Below are 20,205 nucleotides of genomic sequence, written 5' to 3' on the forward strand. Positions count from 1 at the left end.
TTGACCTGGTTTAATGTGTGCTCAATGTGCAGTTCAACTGTCAAACCCTCAATGACATTGTTTAATTTCTATAATTTTGTATTGTAAGATATGTGCATATTTGAGAAAAGAAATAATTAAAAGTAGTATAACTTTTCAGCTCTTGAATGACCTTACTCGTTTAAATTCGCATTTAACTATGTTATTCTTTTCATCGGAAAACAAAATGCTAAAGTCATTAATAAGAGTATCCAGCGTTTAACCTGCAGTCACTCCATACCCCTAGCCTAGCCAGCTAGCTACCCTCTGGTACCAACAGTAGATCTAGAGCAAGGCAAGTCAAACTTAAATCATGAAACACATTTTATACAGTGTCAGTTCAGTGTGGTTGACATGAAAACTATAAACGACAAAGAACCATTCACAAGCACCCTCCGTGTAGACCAGTGCCAGATGACCCCAGAGGTCTAGGTGATTTGTAGCTTTTGTGCATGTTCATGTGTAGGCTTCGCTACATATATTATATAGGTGGACTGACATGTAAACTGCAACTTGGTTGGCGGAGGCAGACGGCAAGGCGATAATTGTAGTTGGAGTCTGACCCATAGTACAGACTACAAGTTAGGATATCTCAGCATCATTCTTTTTTCAATCTGTCTCTTGTTTGTCCCCCCCACACAATAATTGGAGTAGTTCTTTAAAACAAACAAATTCATAACAACACTGGCACTTATTACAGAACATCCCCTAGTCTTTGCTGTAGACAATGCAATACCTAAAACTAGCAGGTGAATTCCAAAGTAATCAATTATCAACATGACTAGTTGTTAAATAGCAAATTAAATAAAGCCGCTCAGCTTTCATGGACTATTAACACAGACTGAGAAAACATTTTGTCCTTACTTCTGCACACATACAGTAGAATACAATGGCCAACTGTTTGCCAGGCTCATTACTGTTTTTTTGTTGTTGTTGTTTATTTACTACTGAAGCTTAGGACTTTGTTTTTAAATTTGTTTTTGAAACGGAAATGTTGTGCATGTATCTGTCAATTAAAATATCAACTAATTTAAAACGATGAGCCCTGTGTAGGGAATTATTCCATTTCTTTTTCTTAAATTAACCCTGGTAAGAGAAGAATTAATAAAACCAATAGCTATTTATTTATTTATCTTGTTTTAAACCCCCGGCAACTCACTAGAGTAAATGGTGCCATAAAACAGTGGTTGGCAGTGTATGTACAGTCATATTCACACACTAATGCACACATAGACAATATAATGACTGTAGCATATTTTTATTTGAAACATCTCATATACTTGTCTCTCCTTGTATTAAGTTTTGTGTTCTTCTATCAGAATGTCAGTGTAAATGACAATGAATATCAGGTCATTTCTGTGCAGTAACTAAACACAGTAAAAGCAAAAGTGTTAAGTTGGAGTGTCACACAACAGAAAGTTCTAAAGTACATTGTCAATATTCCAACAAACAATCAATATTCCCTGTAAATGTTTTTTGCAGAAATATCCAAACGTAACAGATGCAAATGTGCTGTGATATCTGCTTGACAAATGCATTTGGAATTGTACACAATTCATTTCAAATTTGAGGCCCCATTCACATATGAAACAAGAAATTACTGGCATTATATTTAAGTACATCATATGCTTGTCAATAGACATGATTGATAAGGACATTTATTACGAACAGGCCTTTTTTCCCCTCAGTTTTCCCCAGACCCATGGGCAAACAGGTGTGCAAATGGCGGCACATGCAAATAATGTTGTCAAATTAACTGAAGCATTGAAATAATTATCATGATGAATAAGCGTCTTATGGTGATGAGCACTTATTCCTGTCTCCTGTGGCAACTCCCAGGGCTCCCCTCACGATTAAATGGAATTTAGATTCATTGTGGGGTCTCAGAGGCCCACTGCATCGAAAGTAATTTCCAGCAAATTCATCTTGAAATAGCCCAGCATACTCCAATCACACAAAATAAATACAGCATAGTAATTGAAGCCTCCAAGGATAGGCAAACATTATTACTCCAATTGCTCAATTGTTATGGTAATTTAGGAATCGGTCTCAGTATACTTTGGTAGTTCAGTCGCTTGACTATGTCATTGTTGAATTAATTCTCACCTAAGCCAAAGCAAGTAATTCACTAATAAATTACCAAAATCTACAAATGTTTTTTTTACGGCACTCTATCCTACGCTCAGTCCATTATTTGAATCTCTCTCACTTTAATAGACCATGCTCCTCTTTTCTGCTTTCTTGTCTCCCCCTTTATTAATGTCCCCTCTCACTCAGGCTTTCTTCTTCATACTCAAAATGCCTCTCTAAGGGACTCCCTTATCCTTACCCTTTGTCGCCCTCTTTATTTTCCTTTCCTACCCACCCCCACCCAGCATTATAATAGCTCTGACCTTAGAGGTCAGTTGAAGTGTCATATCCCTGTAAGAGAGCCAGTCTGGTGATGCATTGTTGGGTACCCGGTCCCATTTCAATCACCACTCTGACTGTGGTTAACTGTGCAGCGGGGTAGGACAGATCCCTCTGGCCAGTCCAATATACGTCCCCTGAGTCAACTGTGGACAGTCAGCAGCTTATCAAAAATAGACTGAGCTAGCAGACCTTTGTGGCCTCTAGCAATTATGTTTGCGTGTCTAATGTCATACATCACATGCTTCAGTTGTATGTGCACATACAGTTTGTTCCCCTCTTGCCCCTACAGTGTTGACAAAATAGACCCATCACGTGCACACAGATGTTTGTATGAATATCAGTGCCAATCAACATATTTTTCATTACTGCATAAGCAAGTGTGACAACTGCTTTAATGTGAGTCCAAAAGTCCTGGCACTACAGTCTTTGAAACAGAATATGGAATCAGAATTGCCCCTTAAAGATAGTAATGCACGAGATCCACTGCACTGCAAGATATTTTACAAATCTGTCTTGTAGCATTTTCCCAAGAACAGCTGCTAAGAGAAGCAGAGGCTCTGTCTTTTAAGCTGGATGAATAAAGCTGATATTCTTATCCTACTTTGGTTAACCCTGCTTTAGTGTACAAAATAATCTGTTTTTTTTGGTAAGGGGTCACAATACCTGCTGTAATGCCCAAATGATCATCAATCTGGTTTTTGGATGATTGTTTGGACATTTTGGTCGGCTTGAGATTTGAGCAGTTCCAAGGTCAGCTACATGACTGCTGTCAAAAGGTTCTCTACAAGCTGTAGTAAGGTTATTTTGATATAAGTAGAGTAGTATTCCCTATGTTGTGGTTAACTGTGCTGTGATAGAAATAAAACTGAATGTTGCTGCAAAACAGATCATATTGTTTGCATCTTCTCGGCCACCTGCAGGCCCGTATTTGTTTTTTTATTCTTGCTTTTTGTTCAATGTATACTGTTCAAAATTATTCTGCCTTTCTCCTTTTGTTGAAGCGGCTAGATTGTTTGAATAAAACTGAATAAAACACTTTGAATAATTGGATAAAACACTTTATGGCGGGTCAAGTGATCCGTACATTGTGAGCACTGATGAGGTGTAGTGTGAGTGGGATTAAAAAATGCAAAGGGCATTTGTCTCTTTACTCAGTGAAGCCTACTGCATGACCACCCTAAAGCATGTGTAGAGGCACTGAATCCTTGGGTCATCCAAATAAATCCACCAGTCATCAGTGGGTTAATTACAGCTAATCTCTCTCATTGTTAAACACACATACTGAGATTGAGACCCTGGGTCACAGCAACCATTACCATGTTTTTCATTTATTCTTTCATTACTTCCTCTGGTTTTGGGGAAACCAGATGTTGATCAGTGCTTTTAAGTCTGAGTTCTGAGGACTTTGAGTGGTTTTAAATCTTACAAGGTGCATTCATGCTGCATTATAGCCTTGGCACCAAAGGTAAAATAATTATGATTATATGGCCACTACTAAAATGTCATGAAGGTTTTACTTTTTTTTTTTTTTTTTTTTTTTAAACCCTTAATGTCAAATCTAAGGGATCGTGCTCTTTACAGTATAACAAAGAATTTACTATAGCCCAACCAATACATCAGCGGGCCAATATTAGGCATTTTCCAATCTATTGGTATCGGCATTTATAATATCATTTTTTAAATATTTATTCATCAGAATCATTTATAACGATAAATAAGTGATTATGATAAATGAATATTTAAAAAATAAAAACGGACTGTCGTCAAACATGTTATGAGTGTTGGCATGGCATGTAGGGCACCCTACAACGTCTCTTTTGGCAACCCTGATTATTATTGATTTTTTTAAAAGGACTTTAAGTTTCATATCTTAAGTTTGTATTTTTATACATTTTATTTATGAGAACTTTAATATATGTTGAGGTTCCTCTGTACTGTTGTGACTATAAAACAAATTATCATTATACTTTGAGATCTCAAAAGATCTCATAAATAAGTACAAATAACTAATGATAGCGAAATCTGTTTATGTTTTGTAACACGTTTATGGATTATTATTTCTTTTTTTTTAAGTATACCGCCCAATATAGCGGCATATTGGATTTTTAAATAACCAAATATTTGTATCGGTCGGTCTCTACAAATTACTGAAGTACTTTTGTTTTTGCTGTGAATACTGCTTAGCAATAAATCCATAAAATGTATCCACCTACAATATCTAAACTATAGACAAGTTAACAAATGGGTTTCTTACAACAGCATAACCCAATTTTATATCCGTAGCTGAACAGCATCAGTAATACATGGTTCTAGGTTTGCCTTGTAACGGCTGCATGCACTGAAGTTATTTGCTACATGACACTATGCTCCCCTGCTAAGGTGGAGCACCTTACTCCCAGGGTACTTTACCAATCCCCAACAAAACTAAGCATGTATCATCTTAAGAATGTAGGGACAAATTTGTTAATGGCTTCAATAGCACTTTTCTGCGGAGCCCCGGAGGTGACATGGAGGGCAAAAAAAACACGTACTGGGGACAAACACTTTTTGCGCAATCTTGACTTTGTTTTGCAAGATCTCAAATTTGATATGCAAGATCTTGTCTTTGACATGGAGAAAGGAAAAAAAGAATAAATAAATAAATAAAAAAAACGTGTACTGGGGACAATCATGTTTGCGAGATCTTGACTTTGTTTTGCAAGATCTCGAGTTTGAAATGGAGGAATTTTTTTTTCCTCCATGAAAGATGAGATCTCAAGTTTGAAAAAAAAGATAAGAAAAAAAACATCTCAACTTTCAAACTCGAGATCCCGAGTTTAGTGTTTGTCCCCAGTAGGCTACTTTTATTTATTTATTTTTTTTCCCATGAAAGTCGAGATCTTGAGTTTAGTGGGGGTGGGGGGGGGGTGTTCCCCTCCATGTCACTTTCAATTTAATATCAAAGAATTTGATGTTGTATTTTGAATATTCTTAAGTGAGTCTCATGACAATGGTCTCATTGGTCCAGGATTGCTCTGGTGCTGCAGGAAATTCTGCCGGATGCAAGTATTTCCTTCCGCAATCTGAGTTTTTATTTAACTATTTTGCAGCAGCTGTGTGGAGTTGGCACCTCCCATGACGATTCTGATTGGTTTAAAGAAATGCCAATCAACAGGAGCAAGTTTTTCTTCCATCCACGGAAGCTATAGTTTGTGGAGTAGCCAGACCCTTTGGAGTAGGGACTAAATGCAGGCAATGTTGTGTGGCCAGGTTAGCTCAGTTGGTAGAGGCTAGCTCCTCGACGCAGCGGCCGCGGGTTGGACTCTGACCTGCGGGCCCTTTGCTGCATGTCATTCCCTTTCATGTCTTCATCTGTCTTGTGAAAATAAAGGCCTAAAATGCCCTAAAGAATAATCTTAAAAAATGTAGTCAAACATCTTATTTCAGAATTGGTTTCACATGGATGGGAATCCATTACAGACTTTTAAACTCCATATTTAGTAAAGAGCCTGAAAGAAATCAATTGACCAATACGTATTCAGTCGGTCCGAGGTTAGTTTCATATTATTTATGATCACCTGACTTGTTTGACGTTGTTTATTTGATTTTTATTCAGTTTTAAAGTTAGACTGTTTATTTATTCTAAATCTTAAGATTTTATCTTATAGTAGTTGCACATTTGCACACATACTGTACTACTATAATTAAACAGACTATACACTCGCTACAAATGAAACCTTTTAAATATTTTACAATGTCAGCCTACCTTAAACCCAATATTTTTCAGCTTTTTTGATTGTTTTCAATTTCTTTAAAATAGGTTGGGGAAAAAAGTAAAGTCACAGATTCTGAAAAAGCTTTGAATCGTGTATGCTAAAAGCGTCCTCTTTTATTCCCTTGCTTTCTGGCAGACGAGTGTGTGACAAATGCTCATTAAATCCCTGCTTTGTTTGTGTTGCTGTTGGTAAAAAAAGCCAGGACAGTCACCTTGACAGTGCAATCAGCTTACGTGTGTGTGTGTGTGTGTGTGTGTGTGTGTGTGTGTGTGTGTGTCTCTGTGTGTGTGTGTGTGTCCGTCTGTGTCTCTCTGTGTGTGTGTCTGTGTGTTTGTCTGTCCTGCTACTGAAGCCTAATTTTTAAACCTAATTTGATCACCCCTGATTTTATTTTAGAGTCAGGCTCAATTTCAGCTGTTGGTCAAAGGGTACCAAAATGCCTGATTTATTACCCAACTGATTAGCGATCTGGCTTTGCGACGATTGGGGATGGATTTCTGGCATTTTTGGTTGGCTTGCAGTTTTAGCACTCCCATGGTCAGAGAAACTTCACCATGTGTTTTTTCTCATCTCTTTACCTAACACATCAGAGAGAGTCAGGTAAACCACCTCTAAACCTAAGAAAAGAGAGGTTTTGATGCCCTGCTACTGAACCCTTCATTTCTTTCTGCAACTCTGTGCTTGTTCTTCACTGCCTTTAATGTGCCTCCCACAAGAGATCTTTTCATCTTTAGTTGCTCTTCAGTTGCTTCAACATTAAAATCATGCCCATGAAGATGTAGCTACAAAAAACAACTTTCTGCTCTTGCTGTTGTTTTCTTTTTTCAATGGAATATAAAATGATATTATCCAGGCTTTATTTTGCTGAGTAATGTGTGAAACTGACCAGGCATTGCAAGCAGATCAATTGCTGTTTACACGCCAGAATTGTGCTCCGTAGATAAAATGCAGCTCTTGGACAGGATCCAAGGAGGTTACTGAACACAAATTTGTCATTACTGTACTTGAGTCTTTACAAATTTTCATTAATACATACATTCAGAGCCATATGGTGTGATTTACATGGTATCAGGCTCACTGTTTTTATAGGCCTTCTACTTGAAGCAGATGTGAACAGTAGAGTCACATCTTGAAAACTAACCACAGAAATTAGCATTTTTACTGCACATGGTTCAGGAAAAATCAAGCTGTTTTGTTGCTTTTTGACTCAATCAAAGGTGGCACTTTACCACTGTATATGTGACTTCTAAGAGTAAATAAGAATATCGTAGTACAGTGGTGTTTATCAAGGAATGATGCATCTGTTTAGCTGTGATGGGATCAGCAAGTGCTATCTTGTGAGGCGGATGTTTCTATTCGTAACCAGGAAGCGTTGGTTTCCTATAAAGGAATTATGGGATGCAATGTCTTTCCTGTCCTTGGAAGCCAGCAGGGCTAAGTGACGAGCTGCTTTTTGTTGACGGAAATGAAAGCCTTAATAAAACTGATATCTCACACCCAGAAGGAGATTCTACTGCCAATGTAATCAACTACTGAGGCAATTATTCTATATCTCAATATGTGTATATATATTTTATTTATTTGCTCAAACTGTTTTGAGGAGAGGCCTCAGAGAAGTGAAGACGGAAGATTCAACTCAATTGTTGCTTTGTGGTGATTTGGCTCTTTAGTGTTTTGACATGTAATCTGACAGGAGATATTTATAAATCCTCCTCCACCTTTGCTGTTTTCTCCACTTTATACTCCCATGTGTATTTACCGTGTTTCTCTCTCATTTATTGGCACACTCTGTATTTGTGATTCAGTGTTGTGTGATTTGTGTCACTTATGTGTGTTACTGTGAAGGATTATCTCCCCCTCTCATCTTGATTTTTGTCCTTTCCTTCTCCTTCCTCCCTCCATCGTCTCTCCCTCTCTGTAGCCTGTAATGGTCTGGTGGCCTCAGGCAGAGACAGGAAGCCCAATGCGTTGGTCCAGGTGGCTGTCATAGATCCCCACAAGCAGCATCTTGTCTTTCATGCCTGCACAGAGATAGTGGAGCGTAAGTGACAACACACACCACACACACACACACACACACACAACACACACACACACACACACACCACACACACACACACACACACACACACACACACACACACACACACACACACACACACACACACACACACACACCACACCACACACCTGCCTTTCTCTGACCTTTGCGTTTGTTGTTTACTGTGTCTCTGGTTCATGGGTCGTGGGGGGGATGTTCTCTCCATCTCTGTCTGCCCTCCTTTTTCCTCAACCTTTGTCCCCCGCATCTAAATCATCGAAGTGGAACAGACAATGAGTGACAATGAACTTTCCTGTAACACTTACAGTAAGTCCAGACATCTGAAAGAGTTGGTGTGTGGCTCTCAATCAGTATTATTTTTCAGTAATTACTGTCAGTATGTGTTCAACTGTGGGTTCAACTGTGTGGGAGTTCCGTAAAGTGAGTGTGTTTTTGTGGTCTTTAACCTCTTTAAATGCTTTTTTATTGCCTCCAGTGTGACAGTGCTGTTACCAAAGCAACAGTCACCCAAATGTTTTTTGGGGGCGGCAACAGCTGGCCCATGTCCCACTATGGAACACCCACTTACACACACACACACACACACACATTTTTTTTCTCTCTTCATATGAGGGCAAAGTTTCCTGACGCATATTATTTTCCTGCTAATCCAGTAAAGCTAAATGAGCATAACCGTCTCTTTCAGAGACTGCATTTCAACTGCTTTTTCCCTCAGTCCTGTCTAGGGAACAGCAGTGTGTGTGTTTGAGCATATGTGTGTAGAAACACAGGATGTGGTAGGATACTGTATGCTGGCTCAGCCAGCTCTGCAGACTCGCCGAGTGCCACTGGAGTTTTGATTTAATAGCTGTAAAGTTGAGGATTTGGAGTAGGACCTAAGAAAATGGACTGCTTTTGCCTTCACAAAAACCGGGTATGTGTGCATTCTGTGTGATTTTACAGGTATGTTTTAAAAGAGAGGTTTGCAGCCTCATAAGAGGGGTTTAAGATAGTCTGAGGCGTTTTCTCTGGCATATATTCATTAGTCTAAGTAATGTACAAAAAGTAAGGATGTAACATAGACTAGCCATTCACACAGAAATCAGATTAATTCGAAAAGTAATATTAATATTATTTTGACCCAGAGGCCCAGCATTGAAAGAAAATCAATGTGACTTTGAAATCCTCTTTGAATGGTGTGTAAGTGTGTTTTTAGAGGAACGGAACTCACTTGTAGTACATTGCCTTCCAACATGCAGCAGATGTTCATTAACGTGTGTGTGTGTCTGTGTGTCTGTCTGTGTGTCTGTCTGTCTGTCTGTGTGGAATCTGAAGAAAGCCACTTGTGTTTCTCCTGTTGTCACATTCCCTGGATGCCTGCTCTCAACAGCTGCCGCCGGCTTTGCTGGACACTGATTGAGTCTTGGTTGCATGAAAGCTTCAGCATTAGTCCTACTCATGTGGTACGTGTATCATCAGGAATCCATGGTATATGATATAAGGGTTTAATTTAGAAGATAAATGATGGAACAAGCCAGCTGCTACATAGCCCTCTCTAGTCTTAGCCATGAATCACTTGACAGGGGTCAGATAAAAAGGGTAGCAGTTAATCCTGTTGGATCTGGACTTTACTTCTCTTTAGTTTAAATAAATGACCTCTCCAGGTGTTATTTATTGAAAAAGTCAGTTTTATAGAATACACTGCCTCTAAAAATCTCTTAAATAACTTACTGCTAGTGTACCAAAAAAGAAAGTGTGAGCCTATAGGTTAACACAGAAAACAAAAACTTAAACTTTGACTTGGAGTTTAAGTCTTCAAATGTGTAATTGGCAGAACCAAATTGTGTTTAAGTTTATTATCGATTTTTTATTATTAACAAAGTTTGTGTACAAACCCTGTTCATATACAGTAAGTGAAGACTTTTCACATTTATTGTTAGTGTATGGAAATAAGAAACGGGACTACCTTTTTAAAGACTAGGCAGGTTTGAGGCTGTGATTGGGATCATTTCTTAAATACTACCTAATTTCCCAAATAGCACGCTGTCAACATCATCGCATAGTTAATACTTCATACTAATAATACACTGTATTGTATCAAACTGGGACACAGAGTCATGTTCCCACAAAAGGCAGACCCATTTTATCTCTACTGAGCAAGTGTACGACTCAATGATGGTACTGTATCTTAATCTACTTTTGGTTAAACAGAAAGGACAAGTGATAACTCAAGTAGAAAATTTTAAAGCCCTCTAAATCTCTTTAAAGTGCAATATGAAACGTCTTCGACAAATTGTATTTGAAGGTGGAGAAGATAGAATGCTATCTAGTATCTCGTAAGAAAGTCCCATTCCTAATTCATGGACAGTGGGTCCCGGGGTGATGGTACTTGAGGGGATTTGATGTCATGCAAAGCCTAGGGATAAAACTGCCTTTGATGCCATGCTAGTCAAGCAAACCCTCTTCCTGGAACAAGTCCAAAAAGTCTGTTTGTGTGTAATTATGAGTGGTCAAGGGAGGGCAACGCAACTACAGCCAGAATACTCCTACTGTCTCTCTCTCTCTCTCTCTCTCTCTCTCTCTCTCTCTCTCTCTCTCTCTCTCTCTCTCTCTCTCTCTCTCTCTGTACTCCTAATCTCACACACCCTCCCTCTAATGGCCTAAATTTGTCATTCCACTGAGGTTTGGAACTCCAAACGAACAAAAAGACAAGAGAGGGGCAGCTGTCTCCCATAGCATATGTTGACCACTTGTATGACAGACTTATTTCTCTGTGTAAATGGAGACAGGCTTACCACTTCAGCTCATCTCAGCCCATCAGTAGCACTAAGAAGATTTAGCCGCAGCTGAGGCTGCCAACCATGCTGGTAAGTCTGAATGAGGCCTATTCAGGTTGCCGGTGAGGGAGATGTAAGGTCTTGTGTGTGTGTGTGTACACGTGTACCTGCACATTCTTGAGTATAATGGCTCCGTCTGTCTTTTTGTTAGTGTACAGTACTGTCATATATCCAGCTTTCTCCTTAGCTCAAAGCAGTGCACTCGTTCCACTGAGCCTGTACCTGCTTTCCTGAATCAGACTGTGTGTTTAGGATGTTAGTGTACATACCACAAAGCTTCATGGTTGGGCAGCAAAATGGCACCGGGCATCAAGACTGGTTTTACTATGTCTAGAGAGGCAGTAACACGAAGCAATAGACTTGCTTTGTTTCCCCTCTGTCAGCGCATGGAAGAATTCTGAAGGATCAGCGGGGTTAGTGGTGTGGCGAGGAGGTGTGTGTGTGTGTGCGCGCATGTTCCCTGCGCGCGTGTGTGCGTGTGTGTGTGTGTGTGTGTGTGTGTGTGTGTGTGTGTGTGTGTGTGTGTGTGTGTGTGTGTGTGTGTGTGTGTGTGTGTGTGTGTGTGTGTGTGAGAAAGAGTGTGCGGCCTAAGTACATGACTGTTTTTAGGGCACTTCATGCTTTGACTCCCAATCTACCCAACACCCGTTATTGTAGCGAAGGACTCTAGGCTTGTTGGTGTCTTAAGTTTTTGACAAACCCAAACAAACAAGCAGGTCCTGTTCGCCGATTACCTGCGGCAAAAACCGCCGCTCATTGCATTGCTGTTGCTGTCATAACAAAATTCAATCTTTGCTCACCCCTTACCTGTGGAGCGTCACTTCTCTATATATTTTATTTTAACCATACTTCCAATGTGTTCTTTATTTTTCATTTTAGGTTGATCTACTCCTGCAATGGGCCGCCCGCCACATACTTGCAGACTATTTTTGCTGTTATAGTAAAATTCTCCACTGTGGTGATCAAGTTAGGTAGCAAGCTAGATAAAGAAAGTGTAAACAGAGTGACGGTAGACAGCAAGGGCCAGTCAAAGAATTGCGATACAGTTTTTGACTCTTGTATGTTGCATGCTTGTGCCAGCATGAGGAGTCGATGCAATACGAAAATTTACCTTGATAATTTTATTTTAATTAGTTAATTTCATTGCTTTCTGTGCTGGTGTTTTTTTTTAACTCAAGGGTATGACCATACATTCATACATGTCTGCCAGTCTGTCTGTGTCAGTCTCATTACCACTCCCCAGCCTGTCCCCACATGGTCCCTGGGGTTGCTTTGTAGAAACACCCATCAGAGCGTAGCAGAGGAAGAGGAAGCCCCCAGTGTAAACACAAAGTGCTTTGAATTGGTCCAAGTAGACAACACCAAATGACTAAACAATCCTTGAGTCTTCCGAGAAATTCCCCTTACCCCCTGGTGCAATACAATCCACTATATTAAGATTTATTGCAGACTCTATGCACTGTAAAATAAATAGTTACATAATTTCTAAGACTTTATTTTGGAGGGCATTTTGACCGTATAGTATCAGATTAAATAAAAAAATACTCACTACACTTAAAACCATAACATATCTCTCATTGCTAACCTATCTCCACAGCGCTGTGGAGTAAGGTCTGGCTACTCCACACATACATTGTGGGATAGAAGGAAAAAAAACTCAAATCACAAGTGTTTTTGGTGGCGCTAAGTTCTGGACCATAGGTTCCATGCGCAGAGACGGTGGCTCTGCAAAATAGTCTCGGAAAGTGCCACATACAATTTTAAAGGACATGAACTGTTCACACAATAGAATAACATGAGCTATTCAATTAGTTGGATACATGGTTAAACGTAATCTACTCTTACCAGTGTATCGCCTTGTGTACTTTGTCCATAGCAATCCCCATCAATCGGCCCCAAAGCATCCCACTTAGATAGTAAATGCTGTAAACATATTATTTGTAAATCTTTACAATCATTCCCCGAAGGCAGGCCTGCATTGTTGCCCAATCTGAATTTTCTTTCAAACTTGCAAGTGTGTAGCTTGCTAGCTCAAAGTTTGTTGTTGTTTCCTGGGGCTAAGGGATATTTTGAACAGCAACACACAGAGATCCGAAGGTAAAGGGCTTTATCCTGGAAATGTATTTCCGTTGGCCAAGACTACCTTGATACTGTGAAAATGTTGCTTTTTCAGAATGTTCTTGAAACTAGGGTCACAATCTAGAGTGACAGAGAGCTTATTTTTATGATGCTCTCTCTTGTTTGAAGAAAACTTCTTCAAGGTCTTATTGACTTTCTTTAAAGTCAATACCGGTAACAACCTTATTTAACAATTTTACAGTGTAATGAAAGCAAGGCAAGCTGCTGCAGGCCATGGCAAAACAAGCCCTGCAGTGCAATAGAAGTTAAAGGTGACGACTGGGTACTGTGGTTTCAGGGGAGTTGTGAGTGAATATTAGCTAACACTGGTTTGATCCCATTGCCACCCTGCCACTTTGCCAATTTACCTGTCCACATTTGTTGCTCCTGGCCTGAAGTCTAAGTTGGAAGACTGTAGTTATGCCAGAGCTCCAGGTAGACCTACAAGGGAGAGCTCTATGTTTTTCTTCGTTCTGCCCAGAAGAGAGAGCCGGGGAAGTGAGGAGAGTGAGGAGAAACGCTGGTAGGACGAGGTGGAGGACAGACTAGGTCCAGCTGTTTGCTCATTTACCCACCCAAGTCTCCCTCCCTTCGTCCTTGTGTCTCTTTGGTTTACCCTGACTTTTTTTGTAACATATGTGTTGCAGTACAAATGTGCATATAAGGGAACACACTAACACACACACACACACACACACACAGTGTCTCACCCTTTTTCTGTGTTGTCCCTCTCTCTGACAGGCAAACAAAGACCCGTTGTTTCTGACAGGGGTGACCTTCCCTTCAGAGTATCCTGGTAGCCCGGAGACACTGGTCAAGCTAAGTGTGTATGATGCAAAGGACAAGAGCCAGGAATCAGTAAGTAAACCGTTTTTGTATTTCTCGGTGTTTGTTGTATGTTTACATATTGCAAATCCAGTGTGTGTGTGAGAGAGAGAGAGAGAGAGAGATGATAATGAGAATGTGGTCAAAGCCATCTGGGGAGCAGTCATCCTTCATGTGTTGGCTGTGTAGTACTAAGCTTTAAACATTACAGAGGATGAACATGAAAATCTGCAGCAGAATTTGATTATGTTTATATGTGTCCTGCAGACTTGGAGGTGTAACCAGTTGGGTGCTGATTGATAGCACGCAGTGAGTTATAGAGCTATCTTAGTAACCATAGATTTGAGGCAGTGTCAGACCAAGACCTTAGCCTTGGGAAGGAAAAGGGTGTGCAGCCTTAGATGAGCATCTGAGCATGGTAGCCCTTCCTTTGGCAATGATCCCATGGGAAAACCAGCCGGCACATCAGGGGGAATGGGAAAGAGAGCCAGATGTAGAATACTGAATGGGCTGGGTCCTCTGATTCAAACATTTTAAACAGACTTTACAACAGGCTCTCCAGTGTGGGTGTGCACATGATAATCAAGCAAGCACCCCACTCAACCCTGGGTGCCAAACTCTTAATTTCGCGTCACTTACAGTACTATGAAACATTCATGAGCTTTAGGATAAATAAGGACTCCATCATTGCTGTTTTTATTATTTGCAAATCTATCACATTAAGGCCTCTGATTTTGCACTGGCACAAAGCCAGCAGGGTCACAAACATGGTTACAATGTAACTTCTGTTCAGCATAAGTCAGTTTTTTGTGCAGTTATAGTATGACTTTTAAGTTGTAATGTTGTAAGTTGTAGTTTCTTTTGGCCTGAAACTGTTGTTTTTCCTCATGCTGAGACAGTTACTTCCTTGCAAACCCAACACTGAGGTGGTTGTAGTTAAGAACAGTCTGACTATATTCATTCATTGCTTTATTTTTTTTAGAGGTCACACCAAGATTTACTAAAATAGGAAGACAGGTTCTGTGTTTTTCTAAACAGCAGATTGGTGTACAGTACCACTCTTCCTTGTTGTACAATGAAAACATTTGGAATGAGCTGAGCTTCTTCAAACATCTTGGACATTTTTTCTTGAAACAACTCCAAACACCCTTTCCTCTGGATAATTGAAAAAATATTTTCATTTTTGTCAGTGTAGTTATTATGGTTTGCTGTCAGTTAATGCAGTCACATCCACTTTTTACTTTTGCTGTTCCTTCAGGAAAAGCCCATATGATTTTTTTCAATAGAAGCTTTTAATTACTTAAGTAAAAAATACATATAAACAATAGGTTACAGTATGGTGTTGTAGCCTACCATCAAAAGTCTGTCTTTAAAAATAAAATTTCAACTGAGACAGAGACATTATCTTCTCTAGCATGCATTTTCAGTGTGCCATATTTTATTAGGCGCTATATATACAATATATATATTAGGCCTGCACGATATTGGAAAAATTGACATTTTTCCCCTGCAACATACACTCACCTATAGGATTATTAGGAACACCATACTAATACTGTGTTTGACCCGCCTTCAGAACTGCCTTAATTCTACGTAGCATTGATTTAGAAATGTTGGCCCATATTGATAGGATAGCATCTTGCAGTTGATGGAGATTTGTGGGATGCACATCCAGGGCACGAAGCTCCCGTTCCACCACATCCCAAAGATGCTCTATTGGGTTGAGATCTGGTGACTGTGGGGGCCATTTTAGTACAGTGAACTCATTGTCATGTTCAAGAAACCAATTTGAAATGATTCGAGCTTTGTGACATGGTGCATTATCCTGCTGGAAGTAGCCATAGAGGATGGGTACATGGTGGCCATAAAGAGATGGACATGGTCAGAAACAATGCTCAGGTAGGCCGTGGCACTAAGGGGCCTAAAGTGTGCCAGTCTGCACAGTGCTAACAAGGCATGATGGATCCATGTTCTCATTCTGTTTACACCAAATTCTGACTCTACCATCTGAATATCTCAACAGAAATCGAGACTCATCAGTCCAGGCAACATTTTTCCAGTCTTCAACTGTCCAATTTTGGTGAGCTCTTGCAACTTGTAGCCTCTTTTTCCTATTTGTAGTGGAGAGGAGTGGTACCCGGTGGGGTCTTCTGCTGTTGTAGCCCATCCGCCTCAAGGTGTGCGTGTTGTGGCTTCACAAATGCTTTGCTGCATACCTCGGTTGTAACAAGTGGTTATTTCAGTCAAAGTTGCTCTTCTATCAGCTTGAATCAGTCGGCCCATTCTCCTCTGACCTTAGCATTAACAAGGCATTTTCGCCCACAGGACTGCCGCATACTTGATGTTTTTCTCTTTTCACACCATTTTGTAAACTTAGAAATGGTTGTGCGTGAAAATCCCAGTAACGAGCGGATTGTGAAATACTCAGACGGCCCGTCTGGCACCAACCACCATGCACGCTCAAAATGCTTAAATACCTTTCTTTCCCATTCTGACATTCAGTTTGGAGTTCAGGAGACTGTCTTGACCAGGCCACACCCCTAAATGCATTTAAGCAACTGCCATGATTGATTGATTAGATAATTGCATTAATGAGAAATTGAACAGGTGTTCCTAATAATTCTTTAGGTGAATGTAAATTGCGATATGAAAAAAGAAAGTAATTTTTAAAAGATGACTTAAATGGCTCTATTTGTAAATTATAAATCATTCTCGACTACTGCAGTGATTTTGTAGGGGAACATCTAGACGTTGTGATTATGTTGCATTAATCAGGTGATTTAGTTCGTATTTAACATACATTAACATAAAACAGCAAACATAAAACACTGTCTACTGTAGGTTCATTGACTACCCATTGAAAACTAAGTAGATCACTGTGTCAGCGGCAGCTACTGCCTTTGGTACTTTTCTGCACACGGAATGCCTCACTTCCCATAACAATAAACCCTGTCGGACTAACGTCACATACACACGTTGCTGGGTTACCTATGGTTTATGATATAACGTTGTTTATAACGTATCCCTAGGTTAGTCTGGCGGCTGCTTGCTCTGCCTGCACGCTGCTGTGGCTAACTGCTAACAGACACCCCTGCAACCATTTAACAACACAAATTCTTCATATATATATATATATATATATATATATATATATATATATATATATATATATATATAATTTATTGGCCGTGGCTGCTTGTGCTTCTCCCTTGATTGAACATAGAACGTGTGTGTGCGTGTCATGCTCCCTCCTGGAGACGGCATTCTCATCAAAAGTGAGCCTGTACTTCTTTCTCATGGTTATAAAAAGAAAGAGGGGAGCTGTTTTGAGGCTACTGTAATACAAACTCTACCTGCTGATAATATATCCGTCCAAGTAGTAATGTAACAGGATACCTGTTTGCCAAAATGTGCAAAACTTGGTTCTGAGCATGTTCCCTGAGTTTGCTGATGTGCTTGGACCCAGTTTCAACACATTAAGGACAAGGTGTTTATTGAAATTTGAAATTCATTGACAATACAAATATTAATGCATTTTGAGAGAAACAAATGTAGAGAAGAAAACATGAAATGGAAAACCAAAACTTCTATTCTTACTTGTACAGTGCTTATTACCGTGGATCAGTTTATCTTAACTTTTATTTTAATTGTATCATGTAGAACACTATTTATCTGCATTTTTATGGAATGGCGTTAACGTGTGTGTCTATTGTATAGTCATTTACCTCTTTGTATTCAGCCTTGAAACATAATCCCAGATGGAATTAGCTTGGAATGGGAACAATAGTTTATTCTAAGGTGTGTATTGAATATTCATGTTGAACAACACCCATGTGAGCTCAACACTGTATAAACTCTTCATTTATTCCCAATCTCCTTCCTAGGGGTATTTCATGTGTTGTGCAGTGTGTTACCACCAGAGGTTTTACTAAAGAAAAAGTGGCCAGGCAAACTACTGCCTGGATATACTGTAAAGATATTTTACTGATAATATATTTTACTGCCTGGTAAAATATTTACCATCTAAATTCTAGTTTATAGGATCAGCTATATTTAAAAAACCGAGGTAGCTGCTCTCTAAGTGTACTGTAATACACAAACACTGGATAAAATATTTAATTTGATAAACTGATTTAGAATTTGGGTTTTTCAATATCCCTCATATCACTGATACACAACACAGCATTTCACTCAAGCTTGGCTTTAAGAGCGTAAGGCTGAACCAACATCCGTATTGGACAGGTCCTGTTGAGCCTTTCAAACTCTTCACTCATCTCCACAGTTTTGAATGGCAAGCTACATCCAAACTTCCTGTGACAATTTTTTATCAAGATTTTTGGAGCCAAATCAAACAACCCCTTCCTTTCTCTTAGTCGACCTTATGTAGTAGCCTTACTGTTTTCCCCAAGTGCTCTTGTGCTATGGTTGACTTTAACAATTTTTGTTCAGCTCAGCTGGGCACAGTGTGCTTGTCTGGGTCTCATTAGAGAGTCTTTAAGTGACACAGGCATGACCCTGAACATGAGCTGGCACAATGCGTCAGCCCCCAGCCGCTTAAGTGGCAGATCGGAAATCACTCAGCCAAGGTTCAGTCATTTAAAGTTTTTTTTTTTAGAGCGAGAGAGAGCATGAACATGGGGGGCTATTTGCATGTGTATATGTGTTTTACAAATCAGCTGTCAAAAGTTTTACGGATAACTTTCAGCTCTGGTAGCAGATATGCCACGAGCTGATTCACTGCAATGGAAAGCAGATACTGTATCACACATGGCAACCACTGAATATTTATTAAAAGAAACTTTGCAAATTTGCTATTTTGTGTGATCTGCCATGTCTATTTATCGTACGAGTTTTGGAGTGGAAATAAGAAGGGAAGAAATTGTAACAGTGAGGGGGAGGAAACTGATGGAGCGAGGTTTATAGATGACTGCTTTAACTTTCGTCGAGGACTGGAGAATTTCATAGTAGGATGATTTCCTTCTGCCTTGGGCTTCCCATTTAGATATTCTAAGATGACACTTTCTGCATTATCATGAATATTTGAGAACATGCACAAGGCTGAGAGAACGATACAGTAAGTGGAGGTGTGAGAGAGTACGGCCGGTTAGATATCTCTCAGGTGTAAGTGATCCCCCCTGAAGCCCAAGATGTCAAAGGATGACAGGCTAGCCTTACTGTGTCACTGATGTCTTAGCTGCAACTCCACTTTGAACGGCTCCCAGGGGCAATAAACTCCCTTTTAGCTCGTATTCTGATCACTGAATCAAGAAATATTCACTCTGGCTGAAAAGAGGTATACTTCACTGAGATCACTCAATTTCACCTTAAGCTCAAATCTTTAAGTATAATGACTAAGACAAAAAGGATTCAAAATATAACTAATTTGCCGCATATTGTCTGAAAAATTGTTTAAATGAGAGAGAACCATATCTGGCGGTCATGGTAGAAAGCACAAAAATTTAATTACATTTTAAATATAGTCTAGAGAAAAGCACATTTTTGTTTTTTTTCCCCAGTAAGTTTCCAAGTATAAAACAGCCTGTACCTGCATTTAAGATTGGAGTGAAATACGTGGTCAGACAAGCCATTTATGGCTCATTGATTGAATCTCAGTAGCCAGGTCATTATGTTTTAAAGTTCATCAGCAACAAGAGCAAGGGTCATCTGAGAAGTGAGATAAATGAAAAAGCTTTGAGTTAAAAGTATATGAAAGAGGTAAATAAGATTGTCTGCGTTTGGTGCATCAGGTTTGTGCTCACTTACCTCCGTGAAAAGGCTTGAAGACACCCTGCTAATGACAGACCTGTGGTTTGTTGTCAGTACAAACCTATTACCGAGTGTTCTTGTGGTATAAAGAGATAGGACAGCTGTCTCTGGAAGAGCTCTTCTCTCTAATCACAGCCTCATTTATCCTGCCTCTGCTCTCTGCAATCAGGAATGAACATGTAATGCAGGTTTCAGTTTGCATTCCTATTACTAGCCATGGTGAGGAATTTTGATTGGTTTCTGTGATGTGCACCGTAGTGTGACAAACAAAAGACCTCATCTGAGTAAAATAGGAAAATGGTGCATGCATGTCCGGTCATTTCCACAAAGCTGCCATAAAATGTATTCAATCAAATAAAACACAAGCAGAGGGGATTTTACTGGGTTACTATAATGGCTATTTCTTCCTCCGGCCGCACAAGCAGTCTGATAA

At 39.7% G+C, this 20,205-nt stretch overlaps 1 protein-coding gene across 5 annotated transcripts in view; it reads left to right on the forward strand.

Moving 5' to 3' along the window:
• Positions 1 to 20,205, forward strand: part of inpp4b (inositol polyphosphate-4-phosphatase type II B) — a 244,533-nt gene that overhangs the window by 119,932 nt on the left and 104,396 nt on the right. For 3 of the 5 annotated variants that reach the window (XM_032499725.1, XM_032499734.1, XM_032499716.1), the window contains 2 exons: positions 8,107 to 8,223; positions 13,921 to 14,039. In XM_032499725.1, coding sequence (XP_032355616.1) covers positions 8,107 to 8,223; positions 13,921 to 14,039 — 236 coding nt within the window. Of the gene's footprint in view, positions 1 to 8,106; positions 8,224 to 8,995; positions 9,161 to 10,906; positions 11,094 to 13,920; positions 14,040 to 20,205 lie in introns of those variants that run through there. The other 2 variants (XM_032499742.1, XM_032499752.1) reach the window with 2 other exon arrangements.

The sequence above is a fragment of the Etheostoma spectabile genome, chromosome 2, assembly GCF_008692095.1.
Source record: "Etheostoma spectabile isolate EspeVRDwgs_2016 chromosome 2, UIUC_Espe_1.0, whole genome shotgun sequence".
NCBI classification, from domain to species: Eukaryota; Metazoa; Chordata; class Actinopteri; order Perciformes; family Percidae; genus Etheostoma; species Etheostoma spectabile.